Below are 13678 nucleotides of genomic sequence, written 5' to 3' on the forward strand. Positions count from 1 at the left end.
TTTTGTTTTAGAAAAAAACAAAGTTTTCTGAAGGGGTGGCTGAAAACTTTGGAGGGTGGGAAGGGTTTGGGAAGAAATACATTTTTACATTTAAATTATAAATATGGACTTTTGAGGTCGGGGAAGAGATTTTGCTGTGATATAACTTGAGAAAGACTGAACCCCCTGTGTGGGTGTCGGGGGGTCGCCTGTGCGCTCCCGGAAGTCCTTGGACGCACTGGGCCCCGCAGGGTGTCGGAGGCTCACACCAGGCTGTGCCACGCGCAACGCAGGCGAGCTGAGGGCACCAGCCTCGAGCCCCCAGCGTGTGCCTGTGCAGATCAAATCTGCCCTCTTTGGGGGCTGCTTTTATCTCAGTTATCATCTAGTCAGACTAGATGTTTTTAAAACATACCACGTGGAAATGACTGCCTCCCGATTTTCTTTGAAAACATGTCGTGTTAACTGATGTGAAGCAAACCGGCAGCTTCGGTTCAGGCAGGTGTTTCTATCTGATGTCGCTGCCTTCGGGTGAACAAAGTTGAAATGCCCGCTCGGGACTGCGGCCTAGTTCGTGTGACCAAGCCCCTAAGACCAACGCCACCCAGGCCCCCTGTGTGCTTCTCCACCCTCGGCTCCTCTCCCGACCAGGCCCGCATGTGCGCACAGGCCCGTTGTGGTCACTCTTCAGGTGGCTCCCCTCTGCAAGCCAGGCTCTGGTCAGTGCATTTGGGGCCCGTCCGTGCCCTTCAGTTGACGTGTCCCAGACATAAGCCCTGGTCCTCGCGGGGACGGTAGCTGTGTTGTCGGGGTGCTGAGAGCTCACGCCTCCCACCACACCTGGGCAGGGACTGGGCTCGGTCTTTTCATGAGCCTCCCTCACTAGGTGCAGCTCCCAGTCTCTGCAGTGACTTCCCCCAGTGTCTCTGGCACTTTTGGGTCATTGGACACTTGGGGAAGAGTCTGCCCAGCTTTTTGCAAAACCTCACATTGTGTCATGTATCCCAAAGATTGTTCAGAAAAAAAGCCCAGGAGTGAATGAGAAGTTCCCACTGGTGAAGCAGTTGACTCAGAATTGCATCGAGTCTGTAGAAATTAAAAGGAAGCAGGTTTCCCCTGTTCTCTGATGGAGAAGTGGCCCCCAGAACAGCGAAGCCACTTTAATCCAGTGGGTTTCATAGTAAAACCACCCTTTTCCAGGATATTAATCGCACTTTTTATGAACTCAAACACAAAACACTTTAACTTTTTTTTTAATTTATGAAGTAATATCACCCTCAGGGACCCATTGAGGGTGTAGTCTGTGCCTCTGTGTGGGAATTAGATGCTAAGACTGCTTCCTGCCTCTGAAGCCAGGTCATTAAGGGGTTGATTACGTGTCACCTGAACACAAACTGCCAAAACGTCCTCTACTGTTACGAGTGTTTCCATCAGCATCACTTCATTATCTAATGCACACCTGCTGATGGTTGACTGCGGGGCTTCACGTGCTGAGAACTGACAGCAGGAGCATTTGTGAAATTGTTTACACGGTGCCGTGCACCCGGTCATGTGTCCTTAGTGTGTGTGCTGACCCAGGTGTTATGAAAACCTTTCCTTGATTTTAAACTGAGCCTTCTTTTTAAAATACTCCTGCAAAGACATGTACATAAGCGCCCAGGTCTGTGTGATGACTCGTTAGCCTTGCCGGACAAGTGATGGGCTGGTGCGAAGAACAAGCTCTCCCCCAGTGCAATATGTTGTTGGATTGCTTGTGTCTTTTTATGACTTTTTTGCCTTTTAGAAAATGGGTAAATAAAGCAGGTATATTTTTATTTGTATGTATTTTTAATGGAACACAGAGGAAAAACTGAATAGAGATAGAAGATTATGAAAAGATTTTTTTTAAAAAAACCTCTAGAAATTCTGCATCAGGGACTATTCTCTCACAAAGGCCCCTCATCTTCCCTGCATGGCTGCTTCGTGCTGGTCTCTTCCTATCTGAGTGCGGCCCCTGCCCAGCGGGCTTTCTAGGAGATAAATCTCTTTCCTCACTTGCAGATGGTGTGAGGTGGGGGGTTCTGCTCTGCGTGACCCCAGGCACCCACTTTGTTCCCTTCCTGCAGGGTTGTCTGTGCCGCCTGGGCTGGCTGCTTGGGTGCTGGCCACAGAGCTGATGTAGGACAGCAGGGCCAAGAAGGCCTCCTGTCTGTGTCGGAGATGACCTGGGCAGCACAGCACCCCCCCCCCCCCCATTCCTCCACAGTGCTGAAGCCGTGTGGGGCCTAGTCAAACCGGCAGAGGACCACAGGGGTCAGGGCAGGGAGACGAATGGATCGTGGACCCAGTGCCCAGCCTTCCAGAAGCTCCTGAGCAAGAGGGCGGGCTTGACCCTGCCTCCTGGCCTGGCTGCCTACACCCCAAGGGTGATGGAGGGGAGCAAAAGGTGAAGTCCTCCCAGTGAGCACGGAGGCCTCTGCAAACTGGCCTTAAATGGCCAGACAGGGCTGTTTCACTGAAGTTCTGAGTGCCTTTAGGACTTTTAATTGCATTTTTATTTACCATATAACCCCAAGGGCATATCACCCCCTTATTTACAAACTAAAAGGAGCTTCTCAGAGCCCCCTGGGCTGATTGCCCACAAGGGGCCTAGACCTCCACAGGCTGCCCACTGCCTTTGTTCCTTGGGGATTTATGGCCTGCCACCCCTGACGCTATCTGGTCCTCCTGTGGCCACCACGGCCAGGCCCAGCCTCTGCTGACCTCTGTTCCTGGATCTGAGGGGATCAAAGGGCCCAGATGCTCAGGAAGTCTGTGCTCAGGCAACCTTTGAAGGTGGGATCGGTCCAAGGGACAAATGGCAGGAAATGGGTCTGCTCAGGAAGGCCATGTGAAGCAGGGAGTGAGGGCTTGGCGGCCCCAAGGTGGAGTAGCCAGGCCTCTGTAAAGAAAAGCCCAAGCCAGCTAACCAGTGGCCCACTAAGGGGAAGTGAGGCTGACTTGAAAGACGGGACCTTGGGCAACTTCCAGTCCAATCAGGACTAACACACCTGCTCTATTCTTACGCTGTTTTTCCCCCAAGGGCGCTTGGTTATTATATCCCAGTTGGGCATCTCCCAGCATTTAATTTCTCCTTCCTTTAATTCTAGGCAGCATTGTTCAACCCCCGCCCCCCCACCCCCATGCAAGACAAGGCTTTCAGGTCCCAGCCCTCCATTCACCTCCTCCCTTCTCCTGACAACTATCACCTGCTTTTTGTTCTTAGAGCCAACTTTCTATTACATCCTGTAACCATAATTAAGCCTTCCTTGCCTTTTCTATAGGTTGATTCTAAATGTTGAAACCCAATGAATCGGTGGCACGACTGAAAGAATTGGCTACTGAGCCAAATAATGTACTAAGATTATTCTGGGGCTGCTTTTTGTTTTTCCTGGAGTTCCTCGTTGCCTTTCATTTTTTTGCTTGCACCATTTGCCTTTATTTGTTCTCTGCCCCCACACTCGGTACCCGATGGAGTATTCTATTGCTCTTTTCCCTGAAGGCTCACCCACGTCACTATGAACTGCCCTTCATGGAGAGCATTCTAAAACACGTTTGGCCTTGTTCAAATAGTATAATAGCTATTGAGAGGGGTATGAATCAGAGTATGAGATATCACTGAGTTTATTTTTCCATATCTCAGTTTCTCAAAGTGGTGAAAACTTAACTGTAGTTATTTGTGTGTGTGTGTGTGTGTGTGTGTGGGCTGTCTCCTTCCCTGGAGTGATGTCTAAATGGCAAAGAATAAAGTTACAGGCCAGCTTGGGATCCCCCCCCCCCCCCCCCCCCCCCCCGTCAGTGCCCCCAGTAGGTGTGGGGGATGCAAGGTCAGTTGGGTCTCTGAGCAACCAGGGAGGGTGGGAGAAAGACAGCTGAGTTTTCTGGCTTGTGGGGGAGACTGATTAAAGTTGTAGGTTCATACCTGGGTGAGCAGTGCTGGGCCAGGGAGTCTCCGGGGCCTGCTCACAGAGAAGCAACCAAGAGGCGGCTCAGGGACAGGTGAGGGTCAGCAGAAGGGGCTCCCAGGTAGTTCTGGAAGTCAGAGAGGTGACTTGGGGAACCTTCAAAGCTCTCGCTACACCTGCCCTGCCTGTGGAGGTCCCTCTGGCGGGAGTTGGAACCGAAAGCCACCTGGAGGCCCACCAGATCTGTCAAGTGGCTGGGGATGGGGCGGGTGCTGGCGTCTGTGGCCCAGTCCTCCCAATTCACAGTCCCTGGACCTTCCCTACCCACCCGGTGCTCCTGCAAGACCAGGTAGATAGGGGGTCCTAGTGGGGCGGTACCCGTGACCAGGGCTGGAGGTGTGCAACCAGACCCTGGCAATCCTAATGGTGGGTGAGTGGTGGGGCGCTGGGTGCGGTCTGACAGGTGCACTTCCACCGGGTAAACGGGTGGGGAAGCTGAGCCCTGAACAGTGAGGAAACAGCCACGAAGGGGGCGTCTTCCCGGCGAGGGCAGGGCCAGAAGGCATCTTGGCATCTGTCTGGCAGCGCCAGCTGGGGCCAGACCGGGGTCCCCAGGGCGCCGCCCACACCTCCCGGGAGCGGGGCAGGGCCGGCAGATGGGCTGCCCGCGCGGGGTGGCGGGCGTCTGGCGACACCGGCGGGCCCGCCCGTCCCCGCCCGTCCCCGCCCGCGGACAAAGCCGAGGCGACAAAGGAGCGGCCGACACCTGCCTCTCTTGGCGCGGCCGCGGCTTTTCTCCGCCAAAGCGGCTGCAGCTGCCAACTGTCACGGGCATCAAGTTACGGGGTCCAGACGGCGGCCTCCGCGGGCCTGGGGGGGCTGGAGGGTAGAGGGAGCCGAGGAGGGGGCGCGGCGCGAGGGTGAAGGGGCGGGGGAGGGGCCGGCCGGGCGGACCAGCTGGGGCGGGGACCCGGGAAGGACGGGGGGGGGGGGGGGGAGTAACCAGGAGGGTGAGGGGGGCGCAGGGAAAGACGGGGGGGGAGTAACCAGGAAGGGGGGGCGTGGGGCTAAGGGGGGGAGGGGGGCCAAAGGGAGACCGAAGCAGCGAAGGGCATTAGGATTAGGGGGCGATGGGGGCTCAAGGGGTGACGGGGCTGATGCGAGGGAATAACGGGTAGCTGTGGGGGTGAGGGCGGAGGGGGGAATGACCGGAGAAGGGGAGCGTGGAGCCGACGGGCCCGCGAACCCCGCCCCACCAGGAGCCCCGCGCAGGAGTGCGGCGGCGGGTGCGGGGTCCAGACACACTAGCCCGCAAGGCACGCCCGGGGGCCCCGTACCGCGCCCGCCCCCCGTGCGCCTCGGGCTCCCACTTCCTCGGGGCTCCGCAGCCGCCCCCGGCCAGGCCCGTGGTCCCTCCAGTCCGGAGACCGCGGACTGGCCGGCTTCGCCCCCCTGGTGCGGGACCCAGCGCTGCAGCGCACAGCGCTCCTCCGCGGAGGCCTTTGGCGAACCCCGACGTGGATGGGCGGGGGCGCGGCGGGCTGCGTGAGCGCCTGCTCGGCGCGCGGCTGACCTCGGGGTGCTGCTCAGGGTGTGGATGGAAAGCGCACCCCGACCCTCCGCTCCCGGGGTCACCGCCGCGGGCCTGCCTCCCCCACGGGGTCGCGCGGAGGCCGAGCCCGGTCCGCGCCCGCCGGCCCCGCCCCGCCAGCTGCTCTCGCCCGGCGGCGGGGCTGCACAAAGCGCGCCGCTCCCATTGGCTGCAGGGCGGCGCGGCCAGCGGCCCCGGGGCGCGCGGGCCAATCGGCGCATTGAGATGCAAATAAGGCTCTATAAAGGGGCGGGGCCGGGGCGCCCGGAAGATGCCGCAGCGAGCCGACGGCGGCGGTGCGGGCCCCGCGCAGCTAGGGGCGCGGGCGCTCTGTGCGCTCCCGGCGCTGGGAGCGGTGCGGGTCATGGCTCCGCCCCTGGCGTCTGGCCCGGACCGTGCGGGCCGGGAGACCGAGGACGGCTGCGAGGCTGGGGGGAGCCGCAAGGTGCGGACCCGGGCGGCGGGCGCGCTGGGGGCGCGCGGGGGGCGGCGCGGCGCTGGGACTCAGTCGCCCGCTCCCCGCAGGCCCGGAAGCCGCTGGTGGAGAAGCAGCGGCGCGCGCGGATCAACGAGAGCCTGCAGGAGCTGCGGCTGCTGCTGGCGGGCGCCGAGGTGAGGCGGGCTGGCGGGCGCCCGGGGCTGCGGGGCGGGCGGGCAGGGGTCGCGGCGCCGCCCGGCCTCACCGCCCCTCCCCACCCGGCGCCCCCGCCGGCGCAGGTGCGGGCCAAGCTGGAGAACGCCGAGGTGCTGGAGCTGACGGTGCGGCGCGTGCAGGGCGCGCTGCGGGGCCGGGCGCGCGGTGAGTGTCGGCGGGGCGCGCGGACTGGGGCGCGGGACGCGTTCGCCCACCCGCCCTGGCCCAGGGCAGAACACTTGTCGGTCCGACGCCCCTGTGTCGTCGGTGGCGAGACCTGTCCCCGAGCAGGGCGCGCTCCGGCGCCTCCCGAGTGAGCCCCTCCCCGCTGGCCGGGTGGGTCGGGACGCGGCCGTCCAGGCTCACCGGGCCGGGCGCGCCTCTCTCCCTCCCGTCCCCGGGCGCAGGGCGCGAGCAGCTGCAGGCGGAGGCCAGCGAGCGCTTCGCCGCGGGCTACATCCAGTGCATGCACGAAGTGCACACGTTCGTGTCCACGTGCCAGGCCATCGACGCCACCGTCGCCGCCGAGCTCCTGAACCACTTGCTGGAGTCCATGCCGTTGCGTGAGGGCAGCAGCTTCCGGGATCTGCTGGGGGACGCTCTGGCCGGGCCCCCGGGAGCCCCTAGGAGAAGCGGCTGGCTCACGGGAAGGGCCCTGGGGTCCCCGCTACCCAGCCCCCTAGCCCCCGCGGACGACCTGTGCTCCGACCTGGAAGAGGCGCCCGAAGCTGAACTGAGCCGCGCACCTGCGGAGGGGCCAGACTTGGTGCCCGCGGCCCCCGGCAGCCTGACCTCTGCCCCAGGAGCCCAGAGCATCTGGAGGCCTTGGTGACCAAGGCCAGCCCGCTCTGCGCAGGTGGGCCCAGCCCCCCCATGTCTAGCTCCTCCCTGGGTTCCAGGCGTGGTGGGCAGGGTCTGCTGTCTCCCAGGTCTGCGCCTCCCTCCAGTAGTGGATGCCTGTAGGGAGGTCCCGGAGGACCAGCCCAGTCAGGCCCCGAGCCCTTTCCTTAAGAGTAACTTTTACAGACCCCACAGTCGTCCTCCCCTTTGCCCGCTGTGGGTGGAAGGAGGGAGCTACCAACCAGGCTCGGCGCCTTGGCCTGCCCCAGCCCTCTCTGGCGCTGTGCAGATCTGGGCACAGAGGTGACGGGAGTGGTGCTGAGTCTCTCCTCAGGGCAGGGCCCTAGTGTTGGGGCAGAGGGAGACCCCAGGCCCTGACCTGAGCAGAAGCCAGGACAGGGAAGGCAGGCGCCGAATTGCCCACAGCTGCCGGAGAGAAGCAAGGCTTTCTGTATGACTTGCCTTTAGCACACTTTTCAGTGTTAGGTTGCTATCGAATGTTCCAATTCTACTAAATAAAGGATTTTGGAGAGTTAGTTACCCTTCTGAAGTATTACCGAATGAAACGGTGTCATTTATGTGTCAAATATGAAAATACTAAGCACATTTTTCCTGTATCTAATGCTCACCCTTTGTCAGCGGAGCAAGCAGTGTAATGGCAGTGGAGACGGGACATGCCGTCTCACAGTGGACTGTACTTCCCCCCCACTATTGCCGGGCAGCTTTGGATGGGTTTCCCCTGTAGGTCCTCAGGCCTGGCCTGCTCTCCCTGGACTTGTGTGCAGCCTGGAGATTGGAGACCCCATGCCAATGATATCCAGAGTAACCAAGCAACAGGGAAACAGCCTGACCCTGGACCATTCTCTGGTTCATAAGCTCCCAGGAGTAAACTAATGCCTAATTGCTAGCCAGGTGCTTTGGAAGCTTTTCAAAAACCTGTGCTAGGCCCTGGCCGGTGCGGCTCAGTGGTTAGAGCATCATCCTGTGCACCGAAGGCTTTCAGGTTTGATTCCCAGTCAAGGGCTTGTACCTGGGTTGCAGGTTTAATTCCCAGCCCCAGCTGGGGCGCATGTGGGAGGCAGCCAATGGGGGTGTCTCGCATTAATGCTTCTCCCTCCCTCCCTCCCTCCCTCCCTCCCTCCCTCCCTCCCTCCCTCCCTCCCTCCCTCCCTCCCTCCCTCCCTCTCTCTCTAAAATTCCAAGGAAAAAATATCCTCAGGTGAGAATTAACAAAATAACAACAAAAACCCTGTGTTAGGACCCATGAGTGTGATGTCAGTCTCCCTGTGTTGTCACTTTTTTTTGACTGAGGGAGCGTCCATCACTGCCAGTGACTTCCATGGCCCAGGTCATGGCTTGAAGTGAAAGCACCGCGGCTACAGGCAGCGCGGACTGGAGGTCACATTGGGCCCAGGAGGTCAGAAACCTTGGGTGGAGGGTGACCCCTCCTGGGCTTGGTCAGGACCTACAGCTTACGTATGGTCAGTCAGCAGCAGTCACTGCCACAGGTAGCCCAGCCCCTCCCCTGCTTCGGGACCCCGAAGCAGCTAGTTCTCAGGTTGGGTTGGCAGTGCCAGGGCCCAGGACGAGGTGTGACAATTTAGGATTGACACCTGGGCCTCCTCTCTAGTTGTGTACCTTTGCTTCAAGAACAACTTTCCCAAGGGCCCTCTTACAAAAGGCCCCCAGCAGGCCCACCACCAGGGGCATTTCACACCGGCTGCCCTGTGATTCAGTCTTGGGCCTAAGCCGTCAGGCTCTAACCAGATGCAGGTGACGTTTAGCGATGGGATGAGCTGTTGAGGGCATGGGTGGGGAGGCAGTTCCGTAAGACGGGGCTTGAGAAGATGGGAACGTTACTCTTGGAATTTAATTGCCCCGCAGAGATAGATGTAGGATGTGTCTACAGGGGCACCGATGAAGAGCAGGTCCACCTGTGAGACCTCTGACCCCTGTGGCCCCCAGCGGCACCCAGAGGCCTGTGGTGAGCTTTGATGCCATTGGAGAGCACCTGCCAGAGGCCGTTTTCAAGGAACAACTCTCCTCTGGTCCCCACTTGTTACACCGTCCACTGTTTAGTCACACCTCCTCCTGACCCTCCTCTTCTGTTGAGGCCCCTTGTGATTACACCGAGACCACGGGGTAACCCAGGATACGTTACCTATCTCCAGGTCCTTAATCCTTAATCAGATTTTCAGAGCCTCCTGCCACGTAAGGTAATGTTCACAGGTTCTGGGAATGAGGGTGGGCCCATCTTTGGGGGGCCATTATCCTGCTGGCTGCACCCACCTGCGCCTCTGCCCAGGCATCCTGCCTTTCCACCAGGATGCAGCCTGCCAGCCTCCCACGCGGACACTGGGTTCCCTCCCCTCTGACCTCTCAGTGACTCTGCATCGTAAGTCTCGCCTCCCACTGGACCGTTCTCTGTCCTACAAACAAGCTGTAATACCTCCTGCTGCAAAAAGGGGAGAGGAAACCTCCTGGCTCCAACGTACCCCGTTAGCCTCTGCCTCGTTTCTCTGCTCTAAAGCAGACCGCCTTGAAAGAGACATCTGCACTCGCTGCCCTTCCTTCCTCTGCAGTCTGGCTGTTCCCACCCCTCCACTGGCACCGCCCTGGTCAAGATCTCCAGACACCCGTGTTTCCAAGGCCAGAGGTCGTGTCTCTGGGTGTCACAGTACTCAGCCTTCCATGAAGCACTCCTCCCAGTATCACTCCTCTGTCCTGAAACTCAGGCGCCAGAGCACCCACTCCCCAGGTGGGCCCACCTCACTGGCCATCCTCGGTCCTTTACTAGATGCTCCTCTCCTGCCAGGCCATGGCGGGCAGACATGCCCAAGGCTGTGTGCTCAGCTCCTCCCCACCCCTGCCCAGGAGCCCCATCTGGCCCATCCGCGTCCTCGCTGGCCTCCCTCCACTCTGTGCCCTCAGTGTCTCCACCGAGGTGTCTGATGGGCATCACAAACCAGGGGGGGAAAGTACGACTGATTCCCACCCCCAGGCGCACTGTCACTGCCCTTGTCCCTGCCACTTCCCCGCACCCCACTGATCAGGCAAAAGAATCTAGAAGCCACCCTCGATCTCTGCCTTTGGCTGTCGTCCCACTTCCCCTCAATCAGGCCCGTGAGCTCTGGTTCTAATTCCCGTCCCCACTCGGGTCATCCTTCCCGCCGACCGAACCCGGCCACGCTCCATCTCATTCGGGACCCGCCTTGGGCAGCGGACCTAACTCGCCTCCCCGCGGCCTTCAAGGCTCTGCGCGACCTCCCTCCCGCAGCTCTGCCCTACGCTCGGGCCGTTGCCAGCGACCTGGCAGCGGGGATCCGGCCAGTCTCGCTCGGGGCTGCGCACCGGCCAGGGGACCGCCCGGAGCCTGCACCCCGGAAGCCGGAGGATTTAGGAAAAAGGGTGCAGGGCTCCTAGGGCCTGCGAGCCGGATCCCCCGGCGCCCGGCGCGCTCCGGGGAGCGTGGACGTGCAGAGGCGTTGGCCACGCCCCCTCTCCTTGGGCACGCCCCGTCCCCACCTGCCCTCCGTGGGCCGCAGGGCCACCTGGGAGATGTAGTTTCCACCCTCCGACTTCCCTTTCTCCGAGGCCGCTGCAGGCCCAGCCCGGACTGCGATTCCCAGAAACCTCCCCGGCCCGGAAGGAAGCCACGCCCCCCGCCGCCGGAGCCCGGATCCCTGCGGCCAGGGGAGCCAGCGAGTTCAAGGGCGGCTCTGAGACTCGCGCCGTCCCCGCTCACCTGGCTGGGCCCGTTCTCTCCGGCATCCCCGGGACCCGGAGAGGAGGGTAAAGGCCCCGGCGCCCCGCAGCTGGGCCCTCGGCTGCTGCAGCCGCCCATCCGCGCTGCCTGCCGCCCAGGGCCGCTGGGACGGCCCCGTGCCCGACGGTGCCACCGACCGCGGGTTACCCGCGTCCTGCACGCCGGGGAAGGAGGGGTCGTTTCAGGCCGGGTGGAAGCGGGTTTCTCCAGGCGGGAACCCATAACAAGTCAATAACCGTGAACTCAGTATCCCTGTCTTAAGTGGATGAAGTATAAAAAGTTTCCTGGTAAATTTGTTTTTTGGTTAAAAGTTTCAGAAAATGTTTGATCAAATATCATTTTTGAAGAGTCGGATATATTCATAAGTAAAATTTGTATTGCTTACCCAAGTGCCTGAGATGCGGTGCAGGGAAGCAAGGAGCCCAGGGGACTGAGCCACAGTCAAGGGGTGGTCAGCAGGAGGGGACACGTCCCTATAGAGGTGAGATGACAGAGGGCCATGGGAACGGGGCAAGGAGTTTGGATTTTACTTTTAAGTAAACAGGAAGCAACTGAAGGACTTAAAGTAGGAGAGGACACTGGGCCGAGTTATGTTTTCAAAGTAGCCCTCTTTTTTCTAGAAAATCAGCTGTAGGAGGACAGGAGTCAGAGAGAGAAGGCAGTGCCACGTGTCTAGGAAGGAAATGCGGTGGCAGAAGGGGACGTGGAGGAGGTTCCTAGAGCAGGCAAGACCTACTGAATTGGATGTCTGGGAGGAGGGAGAGGCAGGACTCTAGGGTGGTGCCTAGGTTTTGGCAGGAGCCCCGGGTGATGGTGATTTGCGAAAGGTTTGGGGAGAGCAGATTCTTGGGGAGAGAGCAGGAGTTGTAGTTGGCATGTTTAATTTGAGATGCTTATTAGACGCCGAAGTGGGGACGTTGAGGAGACAGCTAGGGTTGTATGTGTGGAGAGTTCCCAGAAGAGTCAGACAAGAGATAGGCACAAATGTGTCATCAGAATACAGGTGTATTTAAAGCCAAAGAAGTGATAAAGGTAACTCTGGAAGAGAGTAAACAGAGGAGGATCTAGGACCATGCCCTGAGTCACGCCACATTTAGATAAAGACAATACACTGAATCTGGAAAGAGGGTTCAGAGTGGGCCACATTGCCCCTCTAATGTGAAGGGGGGAGCACAAGGCCTCTAGGGCTCTTTCTGCCCGTGGTAATAGCTGGGTCTGTAATTCTGTGAAATGACTACAAATAGCAAACAGGGTGGAAGCAGGGGAGGGTGCACCCATCCTTGCCTTTTTGGAACACAGATTTTTTTAACTGTAAAAAATGGCTCCCCCATTGAGCTCAAGTCACCTCCTGAGAATATAAGACCCCTTGTGAAATGATCCCCCCTTAACTGTCTCACCCACCTAACTCACTCCTCTCTGTCCCTTACAGAGGCATGGCAGCCCCACATCCATGCCTTTGTGCTCCGCTCTCCACCCAAGACTAAGCCCCTGGTTGGAGGCTCTGTGGGTGTCCAGCCCAAGTGCCCTCAGAATCAACCATTTATTTGCATTCTACATGTGCCCTGGATGCATGTGTGCAAAAACACATATCCCACGCATCACGAGGTTTTTCCACTCTGGCCAGTGGATGTAGGAACCATTCCTGGTTGTAGACTTTTTTTCTCTGGTGCTAATGCATCTCACCTGAAGACTCCAGGGGACCCTTCTGCAGGCCTGAGAAAGGCAGTATTACTTTCCTCACAGGCTGTTCAGAGATTAAACCAAATCAACACTTGCAAAGCCCCTAACTGGTGCCTGGCCCCAAACAGGCACACAGTGTACTCAGTTCACTGCCCTGACCGTGAAAGAACACCCAGCCCCTAGAAAAGCCTTAGAAGTTTATCGGAGCCAACTTTTGAGGACATGCGCAGAAGTGAAATCTTACTGGGTCGAGAATAATGCTCTGGATAACGGCAGCTTTGCAGCTTACACATTAGAATGAAAGGATATGTAAGCAGGGTTACATAAAACCCATGGGTGGTAGGTTAGGGAGGTGGAAATGGGGAGACACTTCACTTACAGCGCTGTGTACAGGACAGTTAACATTTACAGCACACAGAGAGGGTAGAGAGGGTATCGGATAGATGCAGAAAGACAACAGACAGGCTCAGTTAAGGTCAAGACACCCGCCTAGGACAGGGCTACCTGCCGCGACCTGCTTTTAGTTAGAAAGTTTTCATTTGGGACCATCTGTGCGGCTCCTTGGGGTCTGAGTCTGAGGCCGCCCTGCAGGCCCGACCTGGTCGGGTTAGGACGCGGCCTCCCCTCCGCACTGCACAGCACAGGCAGGGCCGGCTGCGCGCGCCAGGCCATCCCGCCCCGGCTCTTTCGGGGAACGTCACGTGGAAGCCCTTTCGCGCCCCCCCACCCGCGGGAGGGGTGCAGGCGGGGTGGGGCTGCCTCCTGCCAACCCTGCGTCCCGGCGTTTTCAGTCCCGACGCCCAGGGCCGCCCGGTTAAGCCTCGATTTCCAGTCTCTACCGGGGTGGGGGGTGGGGGGGGCCGGAACAGACGCCCGCCCCCGTGGGGGTGTCACGGCGACGGGCGGACGCCTGGGAAAAGCTCCATGGAGCCCTCCGACATCCGGGCTCGCGACAGTTGCCCTGGAGCTCGGACATGCTTCTGGGGACCGGCGCCCCAGCCCTGACCGCAGGAGGGGCCGCGACTCCCCGGGGGGCTCTGCAGGGCCACAGTCCCGCCCGCCGTCCCTGCGTCCTGCGCGCATGCGCCGCGCCGCGCCCCGCCCCTTCGCGGCCCCGCCTCGCTCGCGCGCAGGATTCTGGGGCGGCGGGCCACGCCGAGCGCCGATTGGTGGCGCTCCGGCCCGCCCCCGGGTGATTGACGGCGGCCGGGCTGCCGCCGCCCCGCCGCCGCGCCGCCGCCGCCGCCGGGTGTGGAGGCCGCCGC

At 59.9% G+C, this 13678-nt stretch overlaps 1 protein-coding gene across 2 annotated transcripts; it reads left to right on the plus strand.

The window, feature by feature from the left end:
* The first annotated feature begins 5857 nt into the window (after positions 1–5857).
* HES6 (hes family bHLH transcription factor 6) lies at positions 5858–7533 on the plus strand. 2 transcript variants are annotated; one of them, XM_087819346.1, is made up of 4 exons: positions 5858–5938; positions 6019–6105; positions 6211–6292; positions 6535–7533. In XM_087819346.1, the coding sequence occupies exons 1-4, from the start codon at positions 5858–5860 to the stop codon at positions 6957–6959; spliced, it is 675 nt and encodes a 224-aa protein (XP_087675472.1). In that variant the 3' UTR covers positions 6960–7533. The 2 variants fall into 2 exon arrangements, with proteins under 2 accessions (XP_087675472.1, XP_087675473.1); XM_087819347.1 differs by having other exon boundaries at positions 6211–6252; positions 6535–6754.
* The last annotated feature ends 6145 nt before the right edge of the window (positions 7534–13678 follow it).

Source organism: Miniopterus natalensis, chromosome 8 (genome assembly GCF_054644295.1).
Source record: "Miniopterus natalensis isolate mMinNat1 chromosome 8, mMinNat1.hap1, whole genome shotgun sequence".
NCBI classification, from domain to species: Eukaryota; Metazoa; Chordata; class Mammalia; order Chiroptera; family Miniopteridae; genus Miniopterus; species Miniopterus natalensis.

What these genes read in the sequence shown, in the direction of transcription:
- HES6 (XM_087819346.1), top strand. Translation starts at nt 5,858, where the DNA reads ATGGCTCCGCCCCTGGCGTCTGGCCCGGACCGTGCGGGCCGGGAGACC. An exon ending in AGGCTGGGGGGAGCCGCAAG is followed by an intron (nt 5,939 to 6,018) that starts GTGCGGACCCGG and finishes CGCTCCCCGCAG; the next exon opens with GCCCGGAAGCCGCTGGTGGA. An exon ending in GCTGCGGGGCCGGGCGCGCG is followed by an intron (nt 6,293 to 6,534) that starts GTGAGTGTCGGC and finishes CCCCGGGCGCAG; the next exon opens with GGCGCGAGCAGCTGCAGGCG.